This window comes from Myotis yumanensis, unplaced genomic scaffold (genome assembly GCF_028538775.1).
Source record: "Myotis yumanensis isolate MYYU_CA2020_CCGP unplaced genomic scaffold, mMyoYum1.0.hap1 SCAF_1, whole genome shotgun sequence".
NCBI lineage: Eukaryota > Metazoa > Chordata > Mammalia > Chiroptera > Vespertilionidae > Myotis > Myotis yumanensis.
In genome coordinates this window covers 130,973,596-130,998,409 of record NW_027223752.1, presented here as the reverse complement: position 1 = coordinate 130,998,409, position 24,814 = coordinate 130,973,596, and the positions used below count along the sequence as shown (strand labels likewise).

Here is a 24,814-nt window from a genome sequence, read left to right as displayed (position 1 = left end):
TACTAAGAGGCAGAAAAATTAGTGATTGTCTAGGCTGAGAAGGGAAGGAAGAGGGAAAGAAAGGAAGAATGGGGAGTCACTGCTAATGGGTACAGAGTTTCTTTCTGGGGTAATGCAGATATTCTAGAATTAAATTATGGTAGTGGTTGCTCAATGTGTAAATATAGTAAAAAAAATACACAAAACATTAAATTGTATACTTAAATGAGTAATTTTATGGTATGTGAATTATATTGCAAAAAATCTAAGCATAGTTCAGTGGTTGAGTATCAACCTATGAATCAGCAGTTTGAGTCCCCTTCAGAGCACATGCCCGGATTGCAGGCTTGATCCCCAGGGGGGGGCGTGCAGGAGGCACCCAATGATTCTCCCTCATCATTGATGTTTCTATCTCTCTCCCCCCTCCCTTTCTGAAATCAATAAAAATATATTTTTTAAAAAGGGGGGCACACATATGTAATACTTTCAACAATAAAGAATTATTTTTAAAAATATGCCTTTATAAGTATATTTTAAAAAAAATTTAAAGTAAAAGAAGTGTCAAAAACTGTTAACATCTATTGCCCTGGAGTAAGAAGATGATGACTGAATTTTTTCATAAACTGTCATTGCTGGTTTATATTTGTAAAGTCTCATTATTAGTTTATAACTACAAAAATTATAAAAATTTAAATACATACCCAGTAAGGTTGGGACAGCATTTCATCTCCAGGAGACCTGTCTGATCTAATGCGCATGCATAAATATCAATAACGTGACCAGTCGTGGCAGCTCGATTAGCCAATGCTTCAAAATGCTACAAAAGATTTTTTTAATCACATAACATTAATGTATAAACTAATCATCCTATAATTCTTTTCCCCATTAATAGAGTAAAATAACCTAAGAAATATTAAAAGAAAAATCCACAATAATTTTAATGCAATGTGTTATAACTTAATTTTCTATAATGTGTTATAAAATAATACGGTAACTTCTATAAATATGCTACTTTCACATTCTTCTTTAAAAGCCATTCTCCCCAGTTGACTCAGTCAGTTGAAAGCTGTCCCATGCACCAGAAGGTCACCTGTTCAATTCCCAGTCAGGGCAGAAGGTTGCTAGTTCAATTTCCGGTCAGGGCATATACCCAGGTTGGGAATTCCATCCCTGGTCAGGGTATGTATGGGAAGCAACTGATCAATGTTTTTCTCTCACATCGATGTTTCTCTCTCACACACACACACACTCACTCTCTCCCTCCTCCCTGCCTAATTCTACCTCTCCCTCTACTATCAATAACAACATATATATTTTTTAAAGCCATTCTTTCTAAATACAGTGGTCTCCGCTTATCCATGTTCCAAGACCTCCAGTGGATGCCTGAAACCACGGATAGTGCTGGACCTCATATGTACTATGTTTCTTCCTATACATACAAACATTCCTTTTCAATTAAAGGAAGTATTTTATTGCTTTTCTTTGGCATATTCAAATTGCCATCATCACTACTCTTGCGCTTTGAGGTCATTATTAAGTAAAAGTTGAACACAAGTACTAGGATAGTGACAGATTTGAACACAAGAACTAGGATACCATGACAGAAATGGTTACTAAGTGACTCCTGGGCAGGTAACATCTACCATCTGGGAAAAGGGATTATTCATGGTCAGGGGTTATTCTGTCCCAACAGAGTAATGCAGAACAGTGAGCAATTTAAAAGTTATGAATTGTTTATTCTGGAATTTTCCATTTAATATTTTCAGACTGTAGCTGACCATAGGTAACTGAAGCTGCAGAATGTGAAACCACGAATAAGGGAGGACTATTGTAAACTCCTAAATTAGGCTAAAGTTAAAGAAAGGCAAACCAAACAATTTGCTCTTTATACATAAAAATGGTAGAAGAACAGCACAGAACTCTTTTTCCTGGCTAAATCCACACGCAAGTAACAAAAACATCAAACTAGACAATAAAAAAGCAATAAAATAAACAAACATAAAACATTTTTTGAAGTTCTAAGAAAAATTCCAAGCACAAAAGGAAAATTAAATGGCCGGGGGGGAAAAGCATTTATAGTGACAAAAAATATTTGTTATTAGTTACACTTAGAATTATATGATAAATAGCCTGGCCGGTGTGGATCAGTGGTTGAGCATCGACCCATGAACCAAGAGGTCATTGGTTCAATTCCCAGTGAGGGCACATGCCTGGGTTTCAGGTTTGATCCCCAGTGGGGGGGTGTGCAGAAGGCAGCCAATTGATGAGGTTTCTCTCTCATCAATGTTTCTATCTCTCTATCCTCTCTCTTCCTCTAACTCTAAAATCAATAAAAACGTAATAAAAAATATATAAGATAAATAATGACTACCAAAAAGGACATATGATACAATATAGTACAACTTAAATTAAAATTACAAACTCTAGAGAATTTTTTTAAAGGAAGGACATTAGCCCTGGCCAGTTACTAAGTGGTTAGAGTGTCAGCCCATGCACAGAAGAGTCAAGGGATCAATTCTGATTAAGGACACATACGTGGGTTGCAGGTTCGATCCCCAGCCCCTATCAGAAGACAACCAACTGATGTGTCTCTTTGAAACATCAATGTTTCTCTCTCTCTCTTTCTCTCTCTCTCTCTCTCTCTTTTTTTCTCTCTCTCTCTTCCTCCCTGCCCCCCTTCCACACTCTCTACAAATTAATGGAAAAAAAAAAAATCCTTAGGTGAGGATTAGCAAAAATAAATAAATTAATAATAATAAAAGGGGAACATTAACAAGCAAAACCAATACAAAGGAGTCAAAAATCAACATTAGTGAAAAATGTACTGGCACATTTACAAGTAAAACTGAAGTTACATGAACAGAAAATAACTCAAAAAAAATGATAGACTGTTCAAGCAATAAAAAATATACATATCTAAACTACAGCCTCTTGCCCTGACCGGTTTGGCTCAGTGGATAGAGCATCAGCCTACGGACTCAAGAGTCCCAGGTTCGATTCTGATGGGGGGCATGTGCCTTGTTGCGGGCATATCCCCAGTAGGGGGTGTGCAGGAGGCAGCTGATCGATGTTTCTCTCTGATCGATGTTTCTAACTCTCTATCCTTCTCCCTTCCTCTCTGTGAAAAATCTATAAAATATATTTTAAAATAAATAAATAAATAAAGTACAGCCTCTTGGAAATAAAAAAATTTAAAATGCAAGAAATTTTTCCTGGAGAAAATATTCCTTAACATGAATATTTTTTTTAAAATATATTTTATTGATTTTTCACAGAGAGGAAGGGAGAGGGATAGAGAGTTAGAAACATCGATGAGAGAGAAACATCAATCAGCTGCCTCCTGCACACCTCCTACTGGGGATGTGCCCGAAACCAAGGTACATGCCCTCGGCCGGAATCGACCCCGGGACCTTTCAGTCCACAGGCCGACGCTCTATCCACTGAGCCAAACCGGTTAGGGCAACATGAATATTTTAAGAGGCACATTGGTGTGGCTCAGTCGATTCGGTGTCGTACTGTGCACCAAAAGGTTGCCGGTTCAATTCCTGGTCAGGACACATGCCCAGGTAGGAGCTGGAGCCCTGGTAGGAGGCACGCAGGAAGCAGCCTATCAATGTCTTGCTTTCACATTGATGTTTCTCTCACTCAAAACAAAGAAAAGCCTCACACACAGAGTTTCTCTCAGGAGTAATCTTTAAAGAGATACCTAGTGGTGCATACTATTAAATTTTTAAACATTTAAAACTAGAATAATTATAACATAAGTTATCAAGAAAGAAAGACTATTTCTCCAATTCTGAACAGTAGTTACAGTATCAGATTTCACAATATCAGATTTATCATAAAATATTTGTACTCTTCCTCTTTTTTTTAGTTTTTTTTTTATTAAGGTATTACATATATGTACTTATCCCCCATTCCCCCCCCATACTCTTCCTCTTTTATCAAGTAAATTTTTCTAATAAGTCATAAAGAATAAAAAACAAAATTACCTTAGTTCCCTTTTTAACATATTTGGCATTGTCTTTTTCAATGTCATGCCATGATCTTATAGGTGTCTTCAATTCATCTCCGACCACCATTCCTGGCCCCTGAGTGGCTGGACCACCAATGAACATCATGATACGGGCACCAGTGTTGGGAAAAGTACACTATCAGATAAAAGTAACTCGTCAAAAGAGTTTAAAGAAAAATATATGAATGTACATTTCTGATAATAAACTGTGATATACTCTTTCTAGAAAACAGACTACCATACATTTTTCAAGAAATTAAAATAATCAAATATTTAAAATGAAATTTAAAAACAAGATGTTTGTTTGAATACTTTTCTTTTAAAATCTTCTTCTAAATAATAGTACCTTCCTAATTTTAAAATAAAACCTGGCAGAAACCACCTTAACCAAGTGATCAAAGCTAACTACCATCAGCAGTAGTAAAACAAATCAGTATTATGAGCCTCCTGATGTGCTGTACTAAGAACACAAATCAGTTCTGTAACATTCCTGGAAAAGGGTATAACCTAAATCTATTCATGAGGAAAGCTCAGATAAACCCAAATTTAAACTTTTCCTACAGAATAAGTCTATACTCCTAAAAAATATCAATGAAACATAAGAAAAACTGAAGAACTATTACAGAATAAAGGACACTAAAGAGACATATCAATTGAAATTAATGCATGATTCAGAATTTTCTTTTGCTATAAACGGTATTATTGGAGTAACTAGTGAAATTTGAATTAAGTTTGTAAATTAAAAATTATGTTATATCAATGTTAATTTCCTGATTTTGTTAACTGAACTGCAGTTATAAAAAAATTATTTCTGTAATTAAGATATACACACTGAAGTATTTACAAGTAAAGGGACATCATGTTTGTAACTGACTTCCAAATAGTTTTCTAAAATTTTCATGTGTGTGACATATAAATAGACATATACAGAGAGACATATGTATAAGTATCAAGAGAGAAAGGTAAAACAAATGTAATAAAATATTACCATTTGAGGAATCTGATAAAAGTTCAATTAACCTTTGAATCTTTCTCATAACTTTTCCATATGTTTAGAATTATCTCAAAGTAGAAAGTTAAAAGAATAATGATAGTAACAGAATATAACTCACTATATAAAATAGGAAACCATGACTCCATAGTGACATTAATAAACAAATGAGAGGAGACCAAGATGGCGGCGTAGGTAAACACCGGAGACCGCTGCCGCAAACAACCATTTCAAAAATACAACTAAAAGACAGAACGGACATCACCCAGAACCACAGGAAGGCTGGCTGAAGAGAGACTCTACAACTAGAAGGAAAGAGAACAGCAAATCGAGGCTCAGAGGCGGCGCAGTGTGGAAAATACAAAGGTACCGAGGTGCGCGCGCAAAGCGGGCTGGTGGCTGAGGGTGCGGTTGTCGTTTTCTGTCGGGAGTGAGTCTCAGACTCTGGGCTCCAGATCCGGGCGAGTCTCTAGGGACCCAGACTCAAACGGGAGAAGCGGGATTATCCGGCATCAGTTGGAACCTGAGGGCAGCTTTCTCTCCGAGGTTTGCAGTGGCTGCCGGGGTTCTGAGAAGCAGAGCCTCTGGGAACGGGACTGAGCGTGGCCATAACTGCTCCCTCCGCCCGCCCTGTTGATCCTGCCCCGCCCAAACCCTGCGCACAGCCATTTGCCGATCGCCTCAGGCAAAGGCTGGATTAGCGCCTCCCCAGAAGGCAGACGTTTTCCATACAGCTGATTCCTATAGCCAGTCGACCTGGTGGTCAAACCCCTCTAGTGTTAACTACAACAATTAAGGCTTGGCTAGAACAAGACTGCGCACAGAGACCACAAGGGGGTACACCAAGAAAGCATAAAAGATGCGGAGACAAAAAAACATGACAGAAATGGAGGATATGGAGCTAAGAATCGCAATTTTGAGGGCTTGCCATAAATTTGTGCAGAGCCTCACGAAAACTAATGAGACCCTCGATGCTACGATAAAGAAATTAGAAAGTAAGCATACACGGACTGAAATAAAGAATATTATACCCAATAGCAGACCAGAGGAGCACAATAATCAAACCAAAGATTCGACAAAAAACACCCAATTGGAAAAGCAAAATGAAAAAAGAATCCGAAAGTGTGAAGATAGTGTAAGGAGCCTCTGGGACAGCTTTAAGCGGTCTAATATCAGAATTATTGGAGTGCCAGAAGATGAGAGACAGCAAGATATTGAAAACCTATTTCAAGAAATAATGGCAGAAAACTTCCCCCATCTGGAGAAAGAAATGGACTTACAGGTCCAAGAAGCGCAGAGAACCCCAAACAAAAGGAATCCAAAGAGGACCACACCAAGACACATCATCATTAAAATGCCAAGAGCAAAAGACAAAGAGAGAATCTTAAAAGCAGCAAGAGAAAGAGGCTCAATTACCTACAAGGGAATACCCATACGACTGTCAGCTGATTTCTCAACAGAAACTTTGCAGGCCAGAAGGGAATGGCAAGAAATATTCAAAGTGCTGAATACCAAGAACCTACAACCAAGATTACTTTATCCAGCAAAGCTATCATTCAGAATTGAAGGTCAGATAAAGAGCTTCACAGATAAGGAAAAGCTAAAGGAGTTCATCACCGCCAAACCAGTATTATATGAAATGCTGAAAGGTATCCTTTAAGAAGAGGAAGAAGAAGAAAAAGGTAAAGATACAAACTATGAACAACAAACATGCATCTATCAACAAATGAATCTAAGAATCAAGTGAATAAATAACCTGATGTACAGAATGAACTGGTGATTATAATAGAATCAGGGACATAGAAAGGGAATAGACTGACTATTCTTGGGGGAAAAAGGGGTGTGGGAGATGCGGGAAGTGACTGGACAAAAATCATGCACCTATGGATGAACACAGTGGGTGGGGAGTGAGGGTGGAGGGTGGGGTGGGAGCTGGAAGGAGGGGAGTTATGGGGGGAAAAAAGAGGAACAAATGTAATAATCTGAACAATAAAGATTTAATTAAAAAAAAATAAATAAATAAATAAACAAATGAATAAATTGAAAGTTTGTTTAGTAAGGGAATATTTGCATGGTTTCAAAGCTTCTCACTATCTAATATTTACTAATTACAAAGATGGGGGAAAAATTTTATAGTGGACAAACCTAGAAGATACAATCTTAATGAGTGATCAAAGTGATTATCATCAGTGATGGGACAAATAAAAATCATGGGCTACCTGATAGAATGCAACAAGAATAAACATTACTTCTGTGATATATGTAAGATCTGAATCTAATTGTGAAGATACATCAAAACAAACCTAAGTTGACAGACATTCATAGAATAACTGGTCTGAATCTTCCAAAGTGTCAAAGTCATGAAAGTCAAGGAAAAGCTAAGGTACTGTACCAGATGGAAGGACACAAAACAGACTTAACCACTAAATGTATGCCTCTGAACTAAATCCTTTTAATGAAAGAAATTACTGGAATAATCAGCAAAACTTGAATGAGGTCTGAGAATTACATGGTAGTAATGTATCAGTGTTAATATTCTGATTTTAATAGCTGTACTGTTGTTATTTATATAGAATATCCTGGTTTATAGGAAACACAACCAAAGTATTCAATGGATCGGGAACATCCTATCAACAACTTAATCTCAAATAATTCCGGGGAGAAATTCTTTGCAACTTTTCTGTAAATTTGATAGCATTTCCAATTTTTTTTAAAAAAAATCTTAAAATAACTCTTCCCTAAGATCTGTGTAGCGTAAAAATTTCAAACTCTACTTAAAAGTAAAATTGCCCTTATCCTACCACTGTTAACATTTAGTGACCATCCTTCCAGAAGCCTCTTTATACACAAAAGGATATATTGCAGATCAAACTTTAAATAAAATCATATACTCGCTCAACTATGACCTCATTTATTTCACTCAACATTATCTTGTACATATCCCATACACACACAAACACATTTACATTCCACAATGAAGCTATTGTTACTACCTCAAGTAGTCCTACAGCTATGGAAAGTGCCACCCCAGAAGAACGCAAAGGTCTCTTTCCCTGTGGTACAGGCCAAGGGTCTCGCTGCAATTCCCCCAGAAGATCTGTGAGATTCATGTCTATTTTCTGTACTGGCTGCAAGAATCTGCAAAACAAAATTAAATAAAAAGCCATTTATTTGTGGGTGAGTGTTTAAGAAACAAACTATCCACTTTCTTTCTTTTTTAATTTTAGAGAGGAAGAGAGCGAGAAACATCTATTGGTTGCCTCTGTGCCCCAAAGGGGGACTGAACTCACAACCGAGGCATGTGCCCTCGGGAATCAAACCCGAAACCTTTCAGTATATGGGATAATGCTCTAACCAACTGAGCCACACCATACAGGGCCATCCATTTTCTTAAAAACACAGAAAAATAATTTGAATACAGGACACACCAATGGTTCTCAAAACTATTATGTACATCAGAAGCAGTAGGAGGGCTTGTTTTAACACACAGTTGTTTCAGAAAATCTGGGGTGGGCCCAGGAATCTACATTTCAAACAAGTTCCCAGGTGATGCTGACACTACTGGTCCAGGAACCACACTTTGAGTACAACTGCTATAAATGAAACAGTCAAACCAAATATTACTTCAGGACTATAGCTTTCTTTTACCAATCTATTAAGTATTAAGGTTATTGAAATAATTATGAGAAGAGATGTCAACTCAATTTTAGTAATACCTCCTCTGATTTGAGAGTTTAGGGGGAAAAGCAACCTCTAAGGGTAAGACAGCAAAATGAAAAGCTTTTGAGGCTATTTTTTTTTTGCCCGCCCTCAACCACAAAATTCAGTTTTTCCAAATTTAAAAACAGAAACTCAGGAATATATCAAAACTATAGTAAATCCTTACATTGTAATGATGAGAAACCAACCATTTTACTAGTAATGACATAATTCTGTCTCAACTTTTTAAAAAGTATACTAATGCAACCTACTTATATTCCAAAAAATATTTAATAGTATCATCGAATGTCTATGTTCAAGTTAAGGGTAAGGGATACTTAAAATAGCTTCATGAATTGTCAAATTCTCTTTGTCATATTTAATTATTACCTATTAGAAGGAGGTGGCTGCTGTACCTGAGGACCACGTGTTGCTTGAGTAACAGGTACTTTAGAGAGCCCCAGCATTTCCTGTAAAGAGATTACTTCTGTGATATCCATATAATTACTCCTAAAAGATGTCTCAACAATTTACCATGTACAAGGTTCTGTGTTAGGTATTAGGAACCCAAAAGTAAAAAAGTCTCTTTCCTCAAAAAGCAAAATGTCTAGCCCAAAGCGGCCATAGGTGACCTCTGAAAATGGTTTGCTATTCACTAGACCCAGAAAACCCCACGAAATCATGCAAATCAACAAAATCTTCGTGCTCACTTTAAGAACACCTATGAAACTGCCCAGGCCATCAAGGGTAAGCATATTTAAAAAGCCAAGTATCTGAAGGATGTCACCTTAAAGAAGCAGTGTGGCATTCTGTCATTACAATAGTGGAGTTGGTAAGTGTGCTCAGGAGAAACACTGGAACTGGACGCAGGGTTGGTGGCCCAAAAAGAGTGCTGAATTTTTGCTGCACATGCTTAAAAATGCTGAGAGCAATGCTGAATTTAAGGGTTTAGATGTAGACTCTCTGATCATTGAGCACATTCAGGTGAACAAAGCTCCCAAGATGCGGCATAGAACCTACAGAGCCCATGGGTGGATTAACCCATACATGAGCTCTTCCTGCCACACTGAGATGATTCTTACAGAAAATGAGCAGATTGTTCCTTAACCAGAAGAGAAGGTTGCACAAAAGAAAAAGATATCCCAGAAGAAACTGAAGAAACAAAAACTTATGGCCTGGGAGTAAATCAGCATAGAATAAATCTAAAAAAAAGAAGAAAAAAAAAGAAAGCAAAAAAAGTAAAAAAAGAAAAAAGAAAGCAAAATGTCTAGTTGGGGAGATTACCAGGTAAACATTAATAGTACATTGAAATAACCATCAAAAAAGAGCAAAGTAGCCCTGGCCAGAAAGGTCAGTTGGTTAGAACGTTGTCCCAATACACTAACGTTGCGGGTTCTATCACCAGTCAAGGCACATACCAGAATCAACCAATGGATGCATAAATAAATGGAACAAGGTGATGTCTCTCTCTCTCTCTCTCTCTCTCTCTCTCTCTCTCTCTTTCAAATCAATTTTTTAAAAAGAGAGAGCAAAGTACAATGTGCTATGTGAGCAAAGAAGAAGGAGCTCAGAAATACTTTATTTCTCATTAATAGTAAAATTAAGTTACTGTGTAACTTGAATGACTATATTCCTTAACTTGTATTCACTCATCCCTGTTCTGTGCCAGACATCTAATAGTGAAAAAATATATAGTTCCTGACCTTACAGAAATTAAAATCTGGTGACAGAAACAGAGTTAATTAAGTCAAATCATTAACTATAAAATTGCAATTGTAATAAGTGTTATGCAGGAGAAATATATGGCATCATAAAAAGGGGGTTATAAGTACATGTGCTTTGTTAATGTTCTGACTTAATGCCTAACCAAACTGCTAGTTTGGTTTTTGAATTTTAGAAGTGTGCAAATTTCTCTCTAAACATTTGGAAATGTTATTTTACTAAAGTTTTCTTAAATATGGAAATGCTTAGTCATGAAGAGAGTAAAAGCATATAACAAAAAATCAGAAAATCTAAAGATTTGCAAAGAAAAATGATTAAACTGATCTTGCAGCATTTCCTATACTGCTAGCAGAAACAGCAACTTTTTACTGAAGACTTATTATGTGCTAAACTCTTTGTATATACTATTTCCTCACAAAACAATAATGAAGTAGATTTCTCAGTCCCTGCTTTACAAATGAAAACTGACACTCAGAAAGACTAAGTAATTCGCATAAGATTCCACAACAAGTGACAAAGCAAGACAACCCAGGATTGCTACAAAACCCCATAATAGTTATACTATACTGAGTGTTCACAAATTATTTCATTTAGTACTAATAATAACTCTGCAAAATGGTTACTGTTTACACCTTTCCATAGAGGATGAGAAAAAAGCAAAGAGATCCATCCAATAGCACACAACTTAGATAAGTTTAAGACTTAAATCCAGGATTATTTGGGGAGCAAAGACCAGATTCTTCCTTTAAAAATTTTTTATTGATTAACTTTAGAGAGAGAAGAGGGGAGGAGAAAGGGGAAGAGAGAGAAAGAAACATGGATTTGTTGTTCCCACTTATTTATGCATTCATTGGTTGATTCTTATGTGTACGCTGACTGGGGATCAAACCCACATTCTTGGTGTATGGGATGCTCTAACCAACTGAGCTATGCGGCTAGGGCTAAGACCAGACTCTTTTCAACTTGACAGTTATCAAGAGATAGAAGATAAAAACATTTTAATGGAGAAAAGAAAAATGTTATAAGAATTTACTGCCTGTTGCAAAAAGGCAGATTTTTTGTGTTACATATGTATTATATAACTTAAGTAAAATATACTCAATAATCAGAACTAACATTAAGCCACTTTAAATAAATTAATAATTTAAAAATAACAACAAATACATTAAGGCACAATTCATTTCATTCTCATGACCACCCTATAAGGTAATCACTGTTCTTATCTTCCTTTTACAATTGAAAAAAATAAGGCACAGAGAGGTTATAACTTGCCCACTTTCTCTCTTGTCTCATGTAAGGTATTCTACTTCCTGTGCCCCTGAAGGAATCCCTACCATGTCTTCTGAAACCTCACTCTCTCATCTCACCCTGCTTTTACCCACCCTCTTTAGTCTCTTTCCCTTCCGTGTATAAACACATTCAAATGTCTCTCCTAAACAAAACCTTTGTCCCTCCTCAACAAAACCACTTTTGCTCCTTTCTCTCTCTCAAACCTCCACACTATCACCTTCCTTACCTTCAACAACAAACCTCAGGAAAGAACACATACTCTAATTTTCTCCATGTCCTCAAATTTTATTCACTACTCATTCACTACCTTATTCACTGTTCACTATCCTCCCTATCCAAACCTGCAAATTAAATTCCTCCAGTATTTTCTATCTCAATTAACTGCAGCACCACTACCCCGGTCTGCGGAGCTCCAAATAAGAGTCATCCTCAAAATCTTTTCAATTTCATTGTGGGCTGCCTGGATGCCTCCAAAGTCTGATTTCAGGTCTGTCTACTTTAGGCCAGGCTTATCTTCTAGGGCAGCGGTTCTCAACCTGTGGGTCGTGACCCCTTTGGAGGTCGAACGACCCTTTCACAGGGGTCGCCTAAGACCATCGGAAAACACATATATAATTACATATTGTTTTTGTGATTAATCACTATGCTTTAATTATGTTCAATTTGTAACCATGAAATTGGGGGTCACCACAACATGAGAAACTGTATTAAAGGGTCGCAGCATTAGGAAGGTTGAGAACCACTGTTCTAGGGTAACTATTCTCAACTGGGGGTTTTATTAGAACCTCTTAGAAAGTTTTTGAATACTTACATGAGCAATCTACCCTTCCAACCACTTCCCAATACAAGCACATATTCACTCACTCTCTCATGGTCTATCAAAATCTTTGGGGGAAAAAAATATATTTTGAAAAATATCCCAGATGATCCTAGTATGCTACACATAACTCCCTGGCCTTGAAAGCTTCATTTTGCCCCAAAGATAAAAATGTCATCCTATTATTAAAAAAAAAATACATATACCTATAGTTCTTATATTAAAAATTCTAACACCTTAAAATGTCTCCTTTTGCAAACATAATAAAAGTGTTTAGTTCCTAAGTGAGAGATGTCAAGAAACAAAAGCTAATATTCTGCAGTTGCCTTCGCTTGTCTTCAGTATGTCACTTCTATAAGGCCCTCAAATCTCTGGTAAAATACTTTGTTTTACTCTAAATGTTAAAGATACTGTTAAAAGTGAAAGATCTTTGATCTGTCTGATAAAAATGTAAGGCAAATAAAAGAAAACTGATGCCAACACCAAATGTAAAGCCTTTGTTACAATACAATCATATTAGTCAATTACAATGAAAATATTTTCTAGAAACTTACACCCAGAAGCTTTTTCAGACATATCTAAAATGATGCTCACAGATAGGCTGCTGTTTACCTGCAGTTGTTTGGCAGTCAGATCTTTTGTTCCTCTGAAGACATAACTTTTTGAAATGCCCTCACATCCAAGTTCATGAACCTGCACCATTCTCCCAAAAGTAATAAGTCCAACCAAGGCTGTAGGTGGTAAAAGACTTAATGACATCTGCATTGATTCCTTCAGAGCTTGTAAATCTTCATCTTCCATGCAAGTATCAACCACATAGAGGAATATCAAAGGCATCTGAGGGCCACGCTGTTAAAACACATTGCCATCAGAAGAAAAAGTTCTTTTAAAAGTATTAACACTTCAGTGCAATATATAAGGATAATCAACAGTACATTCATACAATGGAACCCTAATAAAGCCATTTCAAAAATGAAACAGGTTATATATGCACAGAGAGACATCCAAGACATATCATCAAGTGAAAAATTATTCATTGTAAAAAAAATTATTTACAGTTACATAGAGGAAACATTCACTCTCACTCTCAATTTTATTTAACTGCATGAGGTTCAGTATCTATAACAAGTACTTACTCCTTTTAAAATAAAAAAATAGTAACTCTAAAGCTTAAAAACATGTAGTGAATTTATAAAATAATTGCCTAAATCTGAATTAGATTGTGAGAGAACTGGACACTAGCCAGGTTGAACAGATTACTGACTGGCTCAAGTGAACCATATTCTGCTTTCTCTATAACATTCATAAAGGATATTATCATTTTCACTCTTAAATATAGAAACAAATAAGTAAAGCTATTCAGAGAGGGAAGAAAAACTGATTTTCCTAGGAAGAACCAATACAAGAATAATTTCATTAACTAGCTTTGGGGATATATCATCAGGCTCCAGCATCAGATTGACTAAGTATTTGTAAACTGACTTTCCAACTACAAAGCAGGAGTGATACTTTAGTGTTTAATGATATACTCTGTATAGCAGATCACACCATCCCATCCAATATCCTGGCCACCCATCAAATAACTACAAAAGAGAATATTACCTTGCTTAAAATGACTAAGAAGTCTTATCTTTGAAATGCTCCATCAATTAAATGTGAAAATCAAGAATGATGCCTTTTAAGTCATCTCCATTTAACAACTATTTTGGTATAAATTATTAGATATTTAAAACTTCATTAAAGATATACTCTTATGTTCTTACCAGAACTACATATTCAATGCTAGAAAACTGAGGTAACAGTTCAGCAGGCTGATTCAGTTCAGATATACCAGCATAAGTAGGTGGAAACTACAGGTAGAAAAGAAACAAAAATATTTAACAAATTATTTGTCAGAAAGAGTAATGAAATTTTAAACTAAAAATAAATATTTCCTGATCACATAATAATGGAAAAAATCAGTATTTTTATCATATGACAACAATTTCATCTTTCTTTTTAAGTATACATATTTAGACCAGTATTACAGCATTAACATCTGTAATGGGGGTTTTCTTACCTGATTTCTTTGATAACAAAAGTTGCAAGCCCAGAGTTTTGCTCGATAATCCACTTGACTGTTTTAAGAAAAGATACAAAAGGTCATATTTCAGTTCTATTTTACAAGAATCCTAATATCAATAAAATTAATTTCTTTCTAAAATATGAATGTATTCAAATATAGTCAAAGTGATCTTCAAATGCCATCTATTTTTAAATGCTGCCATCTAATCCATATTTTTGACATATAAGTTTACTTATAAATAAATATAACTTTTAATGTACAGTAATATTAGTGAAATTAAGATGACTACTCAGCTGAAGACAATTCAAAAATGTATTTATTGAATGCTTAACATGTACCAGCTATTTTTCTAAGTGCTGGTGATAGTGAACAAGACAGTAAAGGTCCCTGGTCTCACTGAGTTTATATTCCAGAAAAGACAGACAATAGACAAGTAGACACATAAGCACAGAAGATACTTTTTGTTTGTTTGTTTGTTTGTTTTTAAAGAGGAAGGACAGAAAGGGAGAGGGAGAGACAAAAACATCAATGATGAGAGAGAATCACTGATTTTCTGCCTCCTGCATGCCCTACACTGGGGATCGAGATACAACCTGGCATATACCCGACCTCCTGGTTCATAGGTCAACGCTCAATCACTAAGCCACACTGTCAGGGCACTTTTTAAAAATATATATATTTTAATTGATTTTTGAGAGAAAGAGGAAGAGAGAAAGAGACAGTGAGAAACAGAAACATCAGTGTGAGAAACATCAATAGGCTGCTTCTGCCACGCCTCCTGCTGGGGATTGAGCCAGCAACCCAGGCATGTGCCAGGACTGAAAATTTGAGTGGACAACCTTTAGTGCACAGAATGACACCCAACCAACTGGCCAGGGCTAAACACAGAAGATACTTTTAGATAGTAATAATAAAAATTAATGAAAACAAAGCAGGATGTGAGAATGTGTTTGGGAGGGTTACTTTAAAGGAAGGCCTTCTTTTTTTTTTTTTTTTTTTTTTTTTTTTTTTCTAGATAATAGGACAACTGTTTTATTGGAATAGAATTATTTTTTTTTTTTTTTTAATTTTTCGCTTAAAGTATTACAAAGGGTATTACATAAGTATCCTTTCCCCCCCCCCTTGACAAACCCCTACCCTCCCTTACCCCCCAGTGTCTTATGTCCATTAGTTATGCTTATATGCATGCATACAAGTCAGGAAGGCCTTCTTAAGCAACTGAAATATAACCTAAGTGAAAAGGAACCAGTCACAGGAAAATCTGGGGGTAGAGCAATCCCGGCAGACTACATAACTATTACACAAGTTCTAAGGTAGAAATAAGTTTGGTATATTCAAAAATCAGAAAGAGGGGCCCTGGCCAGGTAGTTCAGTTGGTTAGAGTGTCGTCTGATACACCAAGGTTGCAGGTTCAGTCCTGGTCAGAGTACATATAAGAATCAACCAATGAATGCATAAATAAGTGGAACAACAAATCCATCTCTCTCTTTTTCTCTCTTCCTCTCCCTCTCCTCCTTTCTAAAATACATACATACATACATACATAAATTTTTTTTAAGTCAGAAAGGGGGTAAGGTATATGAGCCCAGCCAGTGTGCCTCTGTGGTTGAGCGATGACCTATGAACCAGGAGGTCACAGTTCAATTCCTGGTCAGGGCACATGCCTGGGTTGTGGGCTTGATCCCAAGTGTGGGGCATACAGGAGGCAGCCGATCAATGATTCTCTCTCCTCATTGATGTTTCTATCTCTCCCCCTCTCCCTTCCTCTCTGAAATCAATAAAAATATGTTTTTAAAAAAATAATAAAGTAGATGAGAATTAGATAAACATAATATGAGGGCAGAACTATATAGAGGGTAGATCATATAGGGCTTTAGAGGACTTCCTATGGGGATTTTTTATTCCAAATATTATAAGAAGCTATTGGAGGATTTTCATAACCTGATACCCATTTGTAAAACTCTAGCTTTTGGATGGAGAATAGACTGCTGAAAGGCACGAACCGAAATAGAGAGACCAATTAGGAAGATCATGAAATTGACCAGTAAAAAGATAGCATATCTTCAAGTAGAGTGTATTAGCAGAGACTGAGTATGAAACAGAATCAATAATGTTCTGTAGATAGGACTGATCAGATTTGCTAGTGGATTGGGTAGGAAAGAGGGAGTGGATAGAAGAATAAAAATGATTCCTGATTTTCTGCTTACACAACAAGAAATCATAACATTTTCAAACACCATGCAATTCAATTATGACTTTTCTAATTGACATGAGATATGTTGATAAACAGCCAGTACCAGTATCTAGAAAATACTGATAGGACCTAGTGATTTATATAAGAACAATTTAACATTTGGTCTCTAATTACCTTACTACTCCTAAAATCTCCCTAGCTGGTTTGGCTCAGTGGATAGAGCGTCTGCCTGCGGACTGAAGGGTCCAGGGTTCGATTCCAATCAAGGGCACATGCCCAGGTTGCAGGCTCAATCCCAAGTAGGGGGCGTGCGCGAGGCAGCTGATCAATGATTCGCTCTCATCATTGATGTTTCTCTCTCTCCCTGTTCCTTCCTCTCTGAAATAAATAAAAATATATTTAAAAAATAAAATCTTATAGCTCTTTGGATTTGACTATCCTCATTTGAATAAAAATAACTATAAACAAAAAGAAAGACTATTTTATATAAATGAGTCAAAAACTACATTTCTAAATCATACTGCCATATTCGTTTTTCCATATATATTAATTACCATAAAGGATTCAAAACTGCACGGCAAGTGGTCCTGCTACACAAAACAGGTTCATATTGAATTGGTGGTAAATCGAGTCTCTCCTTTAGTGGTGTAAATAGGGCTGCTACTGGAACAACCATTCTTGTAGCTTCTAGCCGACTTGATGGCCAAACATTCCAACTAAATCGTACTCCATCTCGTTCTTCATTTTGTTGTATGAATTCCAAATAGGTTGTCATTGTGGAGCTTGAGTCTTATTTCTGTAAAAGAATTAAAAAATATTCTCAAACTCTCTTAAGAAAATTCAAAATAAGTATGTTTTCCCTACTTTCAACAATATTAACCCATTAGAAATCATGACCAAAGGGAACATTTATCTTGGAAAAAATTAGCAAGCAACAATAATCCCACTTATAACAAAATAATAAATGACTCTACTGAAAGTAGTAAATTTACTACCAGGGGGAGGAGGATGCCATTCTGGTTAGGGGACAACATCAAGCAATATCTCCATCTTGTTACTCTCTAACTGTTTATCTAAGATGTTAGCTTTTCTACCTCAACAGCAATTCTATCTTGTGTACTCAAACTGCAACAGTGGTTAGTGATAGAAAGAAACTGTAAAAATTAAAGGTCTGAGAAGATAGAGTTTCACGTGCTATGTGGATGGTCAAAAGATTTGTGGGAGAAATGAAGGACATTAAGAACTGAAGACTGGCTCTGGCAAAGTAGCTCAGTTGGTTGGAGCACCATTCAGATATGCCAACGTTGTGGGTGATCTCTAGTCAGGGCACATACAGTAAGCAACCAATGAATGCATAAATAAGTGGAAAAACAAATCAATCAATCTGTCTCTTTTTCTCTCTCTCTCCCCCTCTCTCTCTCCCTCCCCCTCACTCTCCTAAAAAAAACAAAAACAAAAAAACAACACTGGAGCCCTAGCTGGTTTGGCTCAGTGGACAGAGTGTTGGCCTGTGGACTGAAGGGTCCCAGGTTCCATTCCAGCCAAGGGCACATGCCTAGGTTGCGGGCTCGATCCCCAGTAGGCAGCTGATCGATGGTTCTCTCTCATCATTGATGTTTCTATCTGTCTATCCCTCTCCCTTCCTCTCTAAAATCAATAAAAATATATTTTAAAAAAACACTGGAGACTTATGAAGATGTGGTGCCAAGAAAGGCAATATGGCCCAGGCGGTGTGGCTCAGTGGTTGAGGGTCAACTATGAACCAAGTGGTCGAGGTGAAATTCCCCGTCAAGGCATATTCCTGGGTTGCAGGCTCCATCCCCAGTAGGGGGCGTGCAGGAGGCAGCCGATCAATGATTCCTTCTCATCATTGATGTTTCTATCTCTCTTTCCCTCTCCCTTCCTTTCTGAAATCAATAAAAAAATATTAAAAAAGAAAAAGAGCCAACATGGATGCTGAAGTTGCTAATAACAATGATGGGATGAGGAACTGATTCTCAAATATAAGTAAGGGAAAGAAAAATATAATTCAATAAAAGTATATTATATTTAATTTTAGAAACATTTTCAAATAAATTTTGATAATACAAATTACAGAAAGTGAAGCTTAACAAATATAAGTATCTTAAGCAGCTAAGAGCTTCCTCTACTTTAAAAGAAATAAGATGCCAATTATACCTCAATTAATAATAAAATAAAAATTAAACAGGCCAGAACCGGTTTGGCTCAGTGGATAGAGCGTCGGCCTGCGGACTCAAGGGTCCCAGGTTCGATTCCGGTCAATGGCATGTACCTTGGTTGCGGGCACATCCCCAGAGGGGGGCGTGCAGGAGGCAGCTGATTGATGTTTCTCTCTCATCGATGTTTCTAACTCTCTATCCCTCTCCCTTCCTCTCTGTAGAAAATCAATAAAAAAAAAACATATTAAAAAAAAATTAAACAGTATTTCCTCCTATCAGGATCTGAGGGACAAGGACAGAATCTTTTGTTAAACAAGAGCAACCATGGGTTTTCCAAAGGATGATAAAGAATAAAGAGAAATTCTAAGATAACTAAATTTATTTAGAAAAAAAATTATTTTGAAGGTACATTTTATATAGGAGATAGCTTTGAGAAGGACGATACGAACTCTTAAGAAAAAGAGGTTGTTGAAAGATAATGGTAAAACAAAGGCCTGAGATAGTCAGAGGGGAGTTAGAAGGTGCCAACCTTTCTAATACAGGCAACAGGAGGAGAAACAATCTCCTCTGGGAGAGAAATCCAGTGTTTAGCAACAGCTTCCATGCTACAGACATAAACATAAATTCTAGGACTATGCAATCCCTCCTATTGTATCTATAGAAAATAAAGCAAATGAAGTTTTCTGTTCATTACTTAATTAAATCTATAACCTAAGATGTATCTAAAATGCATCACCAAAAAGCATTAAAATATCCACTAAAATATACCAGATCAATCAGGGTTGTTCATCTGAACCACAAAACACAAAAAAATATTTTAAGTGACTATTTTCTCAATTTTCCAAGAATAGTACATTACTAGTACTCAGGTATTTGTCATATATTTTCTCAAAATAGATGAAATGAGCCTGTCACCTGGAAAACAATTGACAGTATTTGTTGCCAGTGATAAAATAAGAGCTTTCGAGCAAATATTAAAATACTAGAGGCCCAGTGCACGAAATTCATGCAAGGGGGGGGGAGTGGTCCCTTCAGCCTGGCCTGCACCCTCTCCATCCGGGACACCTCGGGGGATGTCTGACTGCCAGATTAGGCCCGATCTCACACAGGGATAGGACCTAAACCGGCAGTTGGACATCCCTCTCACAATCTGGGACCGCTGGCTCCTAACCATTCACCTGCCTGCCTGCCTGATCGCCCCTAACCGCCTCTGCCTCACCTCCACACCTGGGACCCAAGCTTCCCTCCTACAGTCGGCCGCAGGCACCCGGGACCTGGGCCGGCTTTGCCCATGCCGGCTGCAGGTACCCGAGACCTCTGATCACTCCTAACTGCTCCCCTGCCTGCCTGACCAGCCCTAACAACCTCTGCCCCGGCCCCCACACCCAGGACCCAGGCTTCCCTCCTCTGGCCAGCCGCAGGCCAACCGGGACCCAGGCTTCCCTCCCTCTGGACAGCCGCAGGTACCCGGGACCTGGGGGGGGGCCCTCAGCCCAGCCTGCCCCCTTTCACAGTCCAGGAGCCCTCAGGGGATGTCCTATTGACGGCTTAGGCCCACTCCCCTTGGGGAGCAGTCTTGTCTCCCTCTGTGGGAGACGACCGGGCCCATCAGGGGAAGGCACCGCTCCCATCACCCCACCATTGCTGCTGCCTCTGGCCTCCCTCTGCAGGAGGTGACCAGGCATATCTGCTGAAGGCGCATCCCCATCACCCCAGCCACTGCTGCTGCCTCTGGCCTCCCTCTGCGGGAGGCGACCAGGTGATCAGGGGAAGGTGCTGCCCCATCACCCCACTGCTGATGCCACTGCAGGCTTCTGCAGTGACCTGCCCTCAGCCCTCGCAGCACTGTGGCTTTGTCCAGAAGTACGTCTGGAAGGACGTTCAGAAGACGTCCAGTCTAATTAGCATTTACCCTTTTATTAGTATAGACTGGAAAACATGTATCCACTACCATAAGCTTCACAGCTTCCTAATATGTAAAGAATTTTCTGGTGATATCAATGTGATTTTTAAAATATATTGTACAGCCCTGGCCAGTTTTTCTCCATGGTTAGAGTGTTGGCCTGTGGAATAAAGGGTCTTGGGCTCAGTTCCCAGTCAAGCCAGACGTGGTACCTCCATGTACCTCAGATGCAAGTTCAATACCCAGCACTGGCTGGGGTGGGAGTGGGAGACAACCAGTCAATCTCTCTCTTTCTCTCTCTCTCTTTCCCCCACCCCCTCCTTTCCACTATAAAAATCAATGGAAAAAATATCCTCACTCCTCAAGTGAGGATATAAATTTTAATATATATTTTTACACTATATAGACATATATATATATATATATATATATACACACACACACACATATATATATACACATATATATACACACACATACATATACATATATACTAGAGGCTGATGCACGAAACTCCTGCCCTCTTGCAGTCTGGGAGCCCTTGGGGGATGTCCGACTCATGGCTTAGGCCCGCTTCCCGTGAAGAGTGGGCCTCAGCCAGCAGTCAGACATTCTTAGCACTGCCGCGGAGGCGGGAGAGGCTCCCACCACGGCCGCTGCACTTGCCAGCTGTGAGCTCAGCTTCTGGCTGAGCAGCACTCCCCCTGTGGGAGTGCACTGACCACCAGGGGGCAGCTCCAGCATTGAGTGTCTTCCCCCTGGTGGTCAGTGCACATCATAGCAACCAGTCTTTGGGCCGTTCAGTCCATTTGCATATCAGCCTTCTATTATACAGTGCTAGAGGCGTGGGTATGGTTCTTAGACCTGGCCTGCGATCAGTGCCATCTTCCCCCGCTGCCCACAGCCAGTCCCACCCCCTGCCGCCACCCACCCCCCGGTTCCCCAGAGAGCCATCAGGCAATTGGAGCCTGACAGCCGGGGGAAGGGACCAAGAGGTGGTCAGTGCACCTCACAGTGACTGGTCGAGTGGTCATTCTGGTCGTTCTGCCATTAGGGTCAATTTACATATTACCTTTTTATTATATAGGATAATATAACAAAAAGCCAACATTTGGAAGATATACATTATTCATGAAGCAATATCTCCAAGTTGAGTCAGTATAGGGACATGGGCCCCGGGAATGGAAATATACCAGGTGGCCAGAAAATGTCTAAACCACTGTTCCACATATGCAGTTGATCAAGGTTTGGCTGCTATAGGACCTTTTTGGGGTGACAGTAATGAGCAACACTATAATCTTGCCCTCACAGTGCATGTGGGGGAGGCTGTTGCCAGGGAACCCAACATAGAAATTTCTACTCCCTGGAACCTTCACAAGCCCAATTTTTCACTCAAGCCCCCTTTGTTCCCAGCCAGTTCAGAAGACCTTTCTTTCCTCTGTGCTGCCTCCCTTGTGCTGGAGCATAACCTTAAATCTATCTGGAAATTCTCTGGGGTTTCCTCTCGATTTTGATCTTGGTAAACCCAAGAACCCCAAAGGGTGGTAACAAAATAATGAAGTCATAATATTATAAAATCATGCATGAGTAAATGATCCATTCAAAGTGCAGGATAGACCAAGGGTTTTAATGCAACAGAGTACAAAAAGTTTACTTCTAAGGTTTCAGACTCTACACTGCAATTAACCATTGATGTCTTAATTAAAACTGTTCATTTTTTTTTTCCCTAGCTGGTTTGGCTCAGTGGATAGAGCACCAGCCTGAGGACTAAAGGGGGCTGGGATCGGTTCCGGTCAAGGGCACATGCCCAGGTTGTGGGCTCAATCCCCAATGGGGGCATGCAGGAGGCAGCCAATCAATGACTCTGTCTCATCACTGATGTTTCTATCTCTCTCTCCCTGTTCCTTCATCTATGAAATCAATATATATATATATATATATATATATATATATATATTTTAAAAACTGTTCATTTTTGGTGAGTGTGCAAAATTATCTGAAAAAAATTATGAAAATAGCCGCCTTTTTCCAGCTAGAGTCAGATTTCCTTCATACAATTCAACCAAAACAATGTATCACTATAGAATGAATACAGAAGTAGATATGTCTTTTATTAAGCCAGGTGGATTTTTGTTTTTGTATGGGATTCTCAACAATGTTTAAGAATAAAGGGTCCGGAGAACCACTGCCATTAGGACATTAATTCAATCAGGGAGCCTAGTAGAGAAAGGCTCTGAGACTTATCATGAAGACATTTATAAAATAGCATGATTTGATAAGCACTCTCTCCACTAACGTTTGCATAAAAGCGTAAAACCAAATGAATATGACTCAGACACTATATTAGCATGGAGACTTAACACAGTAGTCACTATACGTTTATTAAATGGTACAAAACACAAAAGACCATTCTAAACAAATGTCTCATTTTTTATAACTAAAGCAAAGAAACAAAGCAGTATATGACTTTAAACTAGCATATCAAACATGTACCCACAGTACTTTTTAAGGCTTCACATATGATAAGTTTTTCAATATTCCCATATTAACCATTTTATAGATAACTAAGTGGCAAACATCCTAACTTGCAAGCAAAAGTGAGTTCCTCCCAATATCAGATGTATTTAACTGAAAATGTAATGTGCCTCCTACTTTTCAGTTGTAAGATCCTCAATGAAGTGTCCTCAACTACTTCCGATGACTAGCTTTACATTAGACAAATAGCTAACCTCTTGGATCCTCAATTTTTCATCAGTAAGGTAAGCGGTTTGGGCCAGAAAACTACAAGGCCCTTTCTAACTTTAAATGTTGAGTCAATGAAAAATGGTTGGAAGGACAAGGAGGAAACTTAACATGTACTTATACTTATATCGATATTTACATATAAAACTTTTCTTAACCAAGTTCATTTGTCGTTGAGGGGTGGAGGTCGAGGAAGTTCACCTGGATACATTCATTCGACAAGCACGCTCCAGTGCTTACATGTAAGTTTCCTATGCCTTTTCCTTTCCCCCTCAAAACGGGAAAGCACTCGGGCGGTAAGATAGGTCCCTTCTGAAAAGTGAACTCTGTTTGTAATCAAGCCCTGAGGGGTCGGCGTGGTCTGACTTTTCTCCTTTTCCCCTTTAACTCCCAAAGGCCGAACTACGGGTGACGAAGTCACCGCGGTTCAAAGTCTAGGGCACTTGGGATGTGGCAAGGAATGAACCAAGAAGTCCAAGTGCCCAGAAGCGGTGATGGCCGGCGGCGGGGAAGGCAGATCGCCCCGGAGGCGGGGCTGGGGTGCGGGGCCAGATGCCGTTTCTCACTCGACCCCCGACACCTGATCCAGGGGAGCTGGGTGTGGGAGGCGGGCCCCCAAGCCCGGAAAGAACGAAAAAGAGGGTGGCGGTGGGGAGGAGAGGGTGACAGGCTCAGGGTTCAAGGCTGCCCCGCCGGACGGGCGTGCCTCGCCCACCCCCAGGCACTGAGAGGGCAGAGCGGGCACCACCCGAGAGACCCCGGCCCGCCCGCCCCGCCGCCCCTCCCCCGCTCCCCGCAGAGAGCCGGTCCCGGAGGCAGCCCTGGAGTGAGTCCTTACCAGTGTCCCCTCTACGAGATCCGCACCTGTCGCAGCCTCGGCCTGACGAAAACCAGTCCTATGCGCCGGGCAGCAGCAGCCGTGGCAGTGCGATCAGGACCCGCGCCGCCCCGCCCCCGACCGCCGCGCAGAACTCCGCTGGGCCAACATGGCTGGTGCCGCCTCTGCCACGTCAAGGGGAGGGGGCGGGGCGTGCGTGAGGAGGGGGGCGGGGCCTGGGCCGAGGGGCGGGGCGACAGGCCGGAAGCCTGAAGGGGAGATCCCGGACGGGGTCGGCACCTTCTGCGGGGTGGGCGGGACTAGAAGGAGAGTTGATGAAGGGGCAGGGACGGAGCCGGAGTGGCGGGGCGACGGAGACTAACCCAACGGAGGCGCGCGG

At 39.3% G+C, this 24,814-nt stretch overlaps 1 protein-coding gene across 3 annotated transcripts in view; it reads right to left on the bottom strand.

The window, feature by feature from the left end:
- Positions 1–24,575, bottom strand: part of SEC23A (SEC23 homolog A, COPII coat complex component) — a 68,126-nt gene extending 43,551 nt beyond the window's left edge. Inside the window, exons 1-9 of one of the 3 annotated variants that reach the window (XM_070431844.1) lie at positions 24,436–24,575; positions 17,327–17,568; positions 14,573–14,630; positions 14,277–14,363; positions 13,126–13,362; positions 9,075–9,154; positions 7,979–8,123; positions 3,972–4,130; positions 681–796 (exon numbers count right to left, since the gene is read on the bottom strand). In XM_070431844.1, coding sequence (XP_070287945.1) covers positions 681–796; positions 3,972–4,130; positions 7,979–8,123; positions 9,075–9,154; positions 13,126–13,362; positions 14,277–14,363; positions 14,573–14,630; positions 17,327–17,547 — 1,103 coding nt within the window. In that variant the 5' untranslated portion in view covers positions 17,548–17,568; positions 24,436–24,575. The remainder of the gene's footprint in view (positions 1–680; positions 797–3,971; positions 4,131–7,978; positions 8,124–9,074; positions 9,155–13,125; positions 13,363–14,276; positions 14,364–14,572; positions 14,631–17,326; positions 17,569–24,435) is intronic. The other 2 variants (XM_070431851.1, XM_070431855.1) reach the window with 2 other exon arrangements.
- Positions 24,576–24,814: the final 239 nt, after the last annotated feature.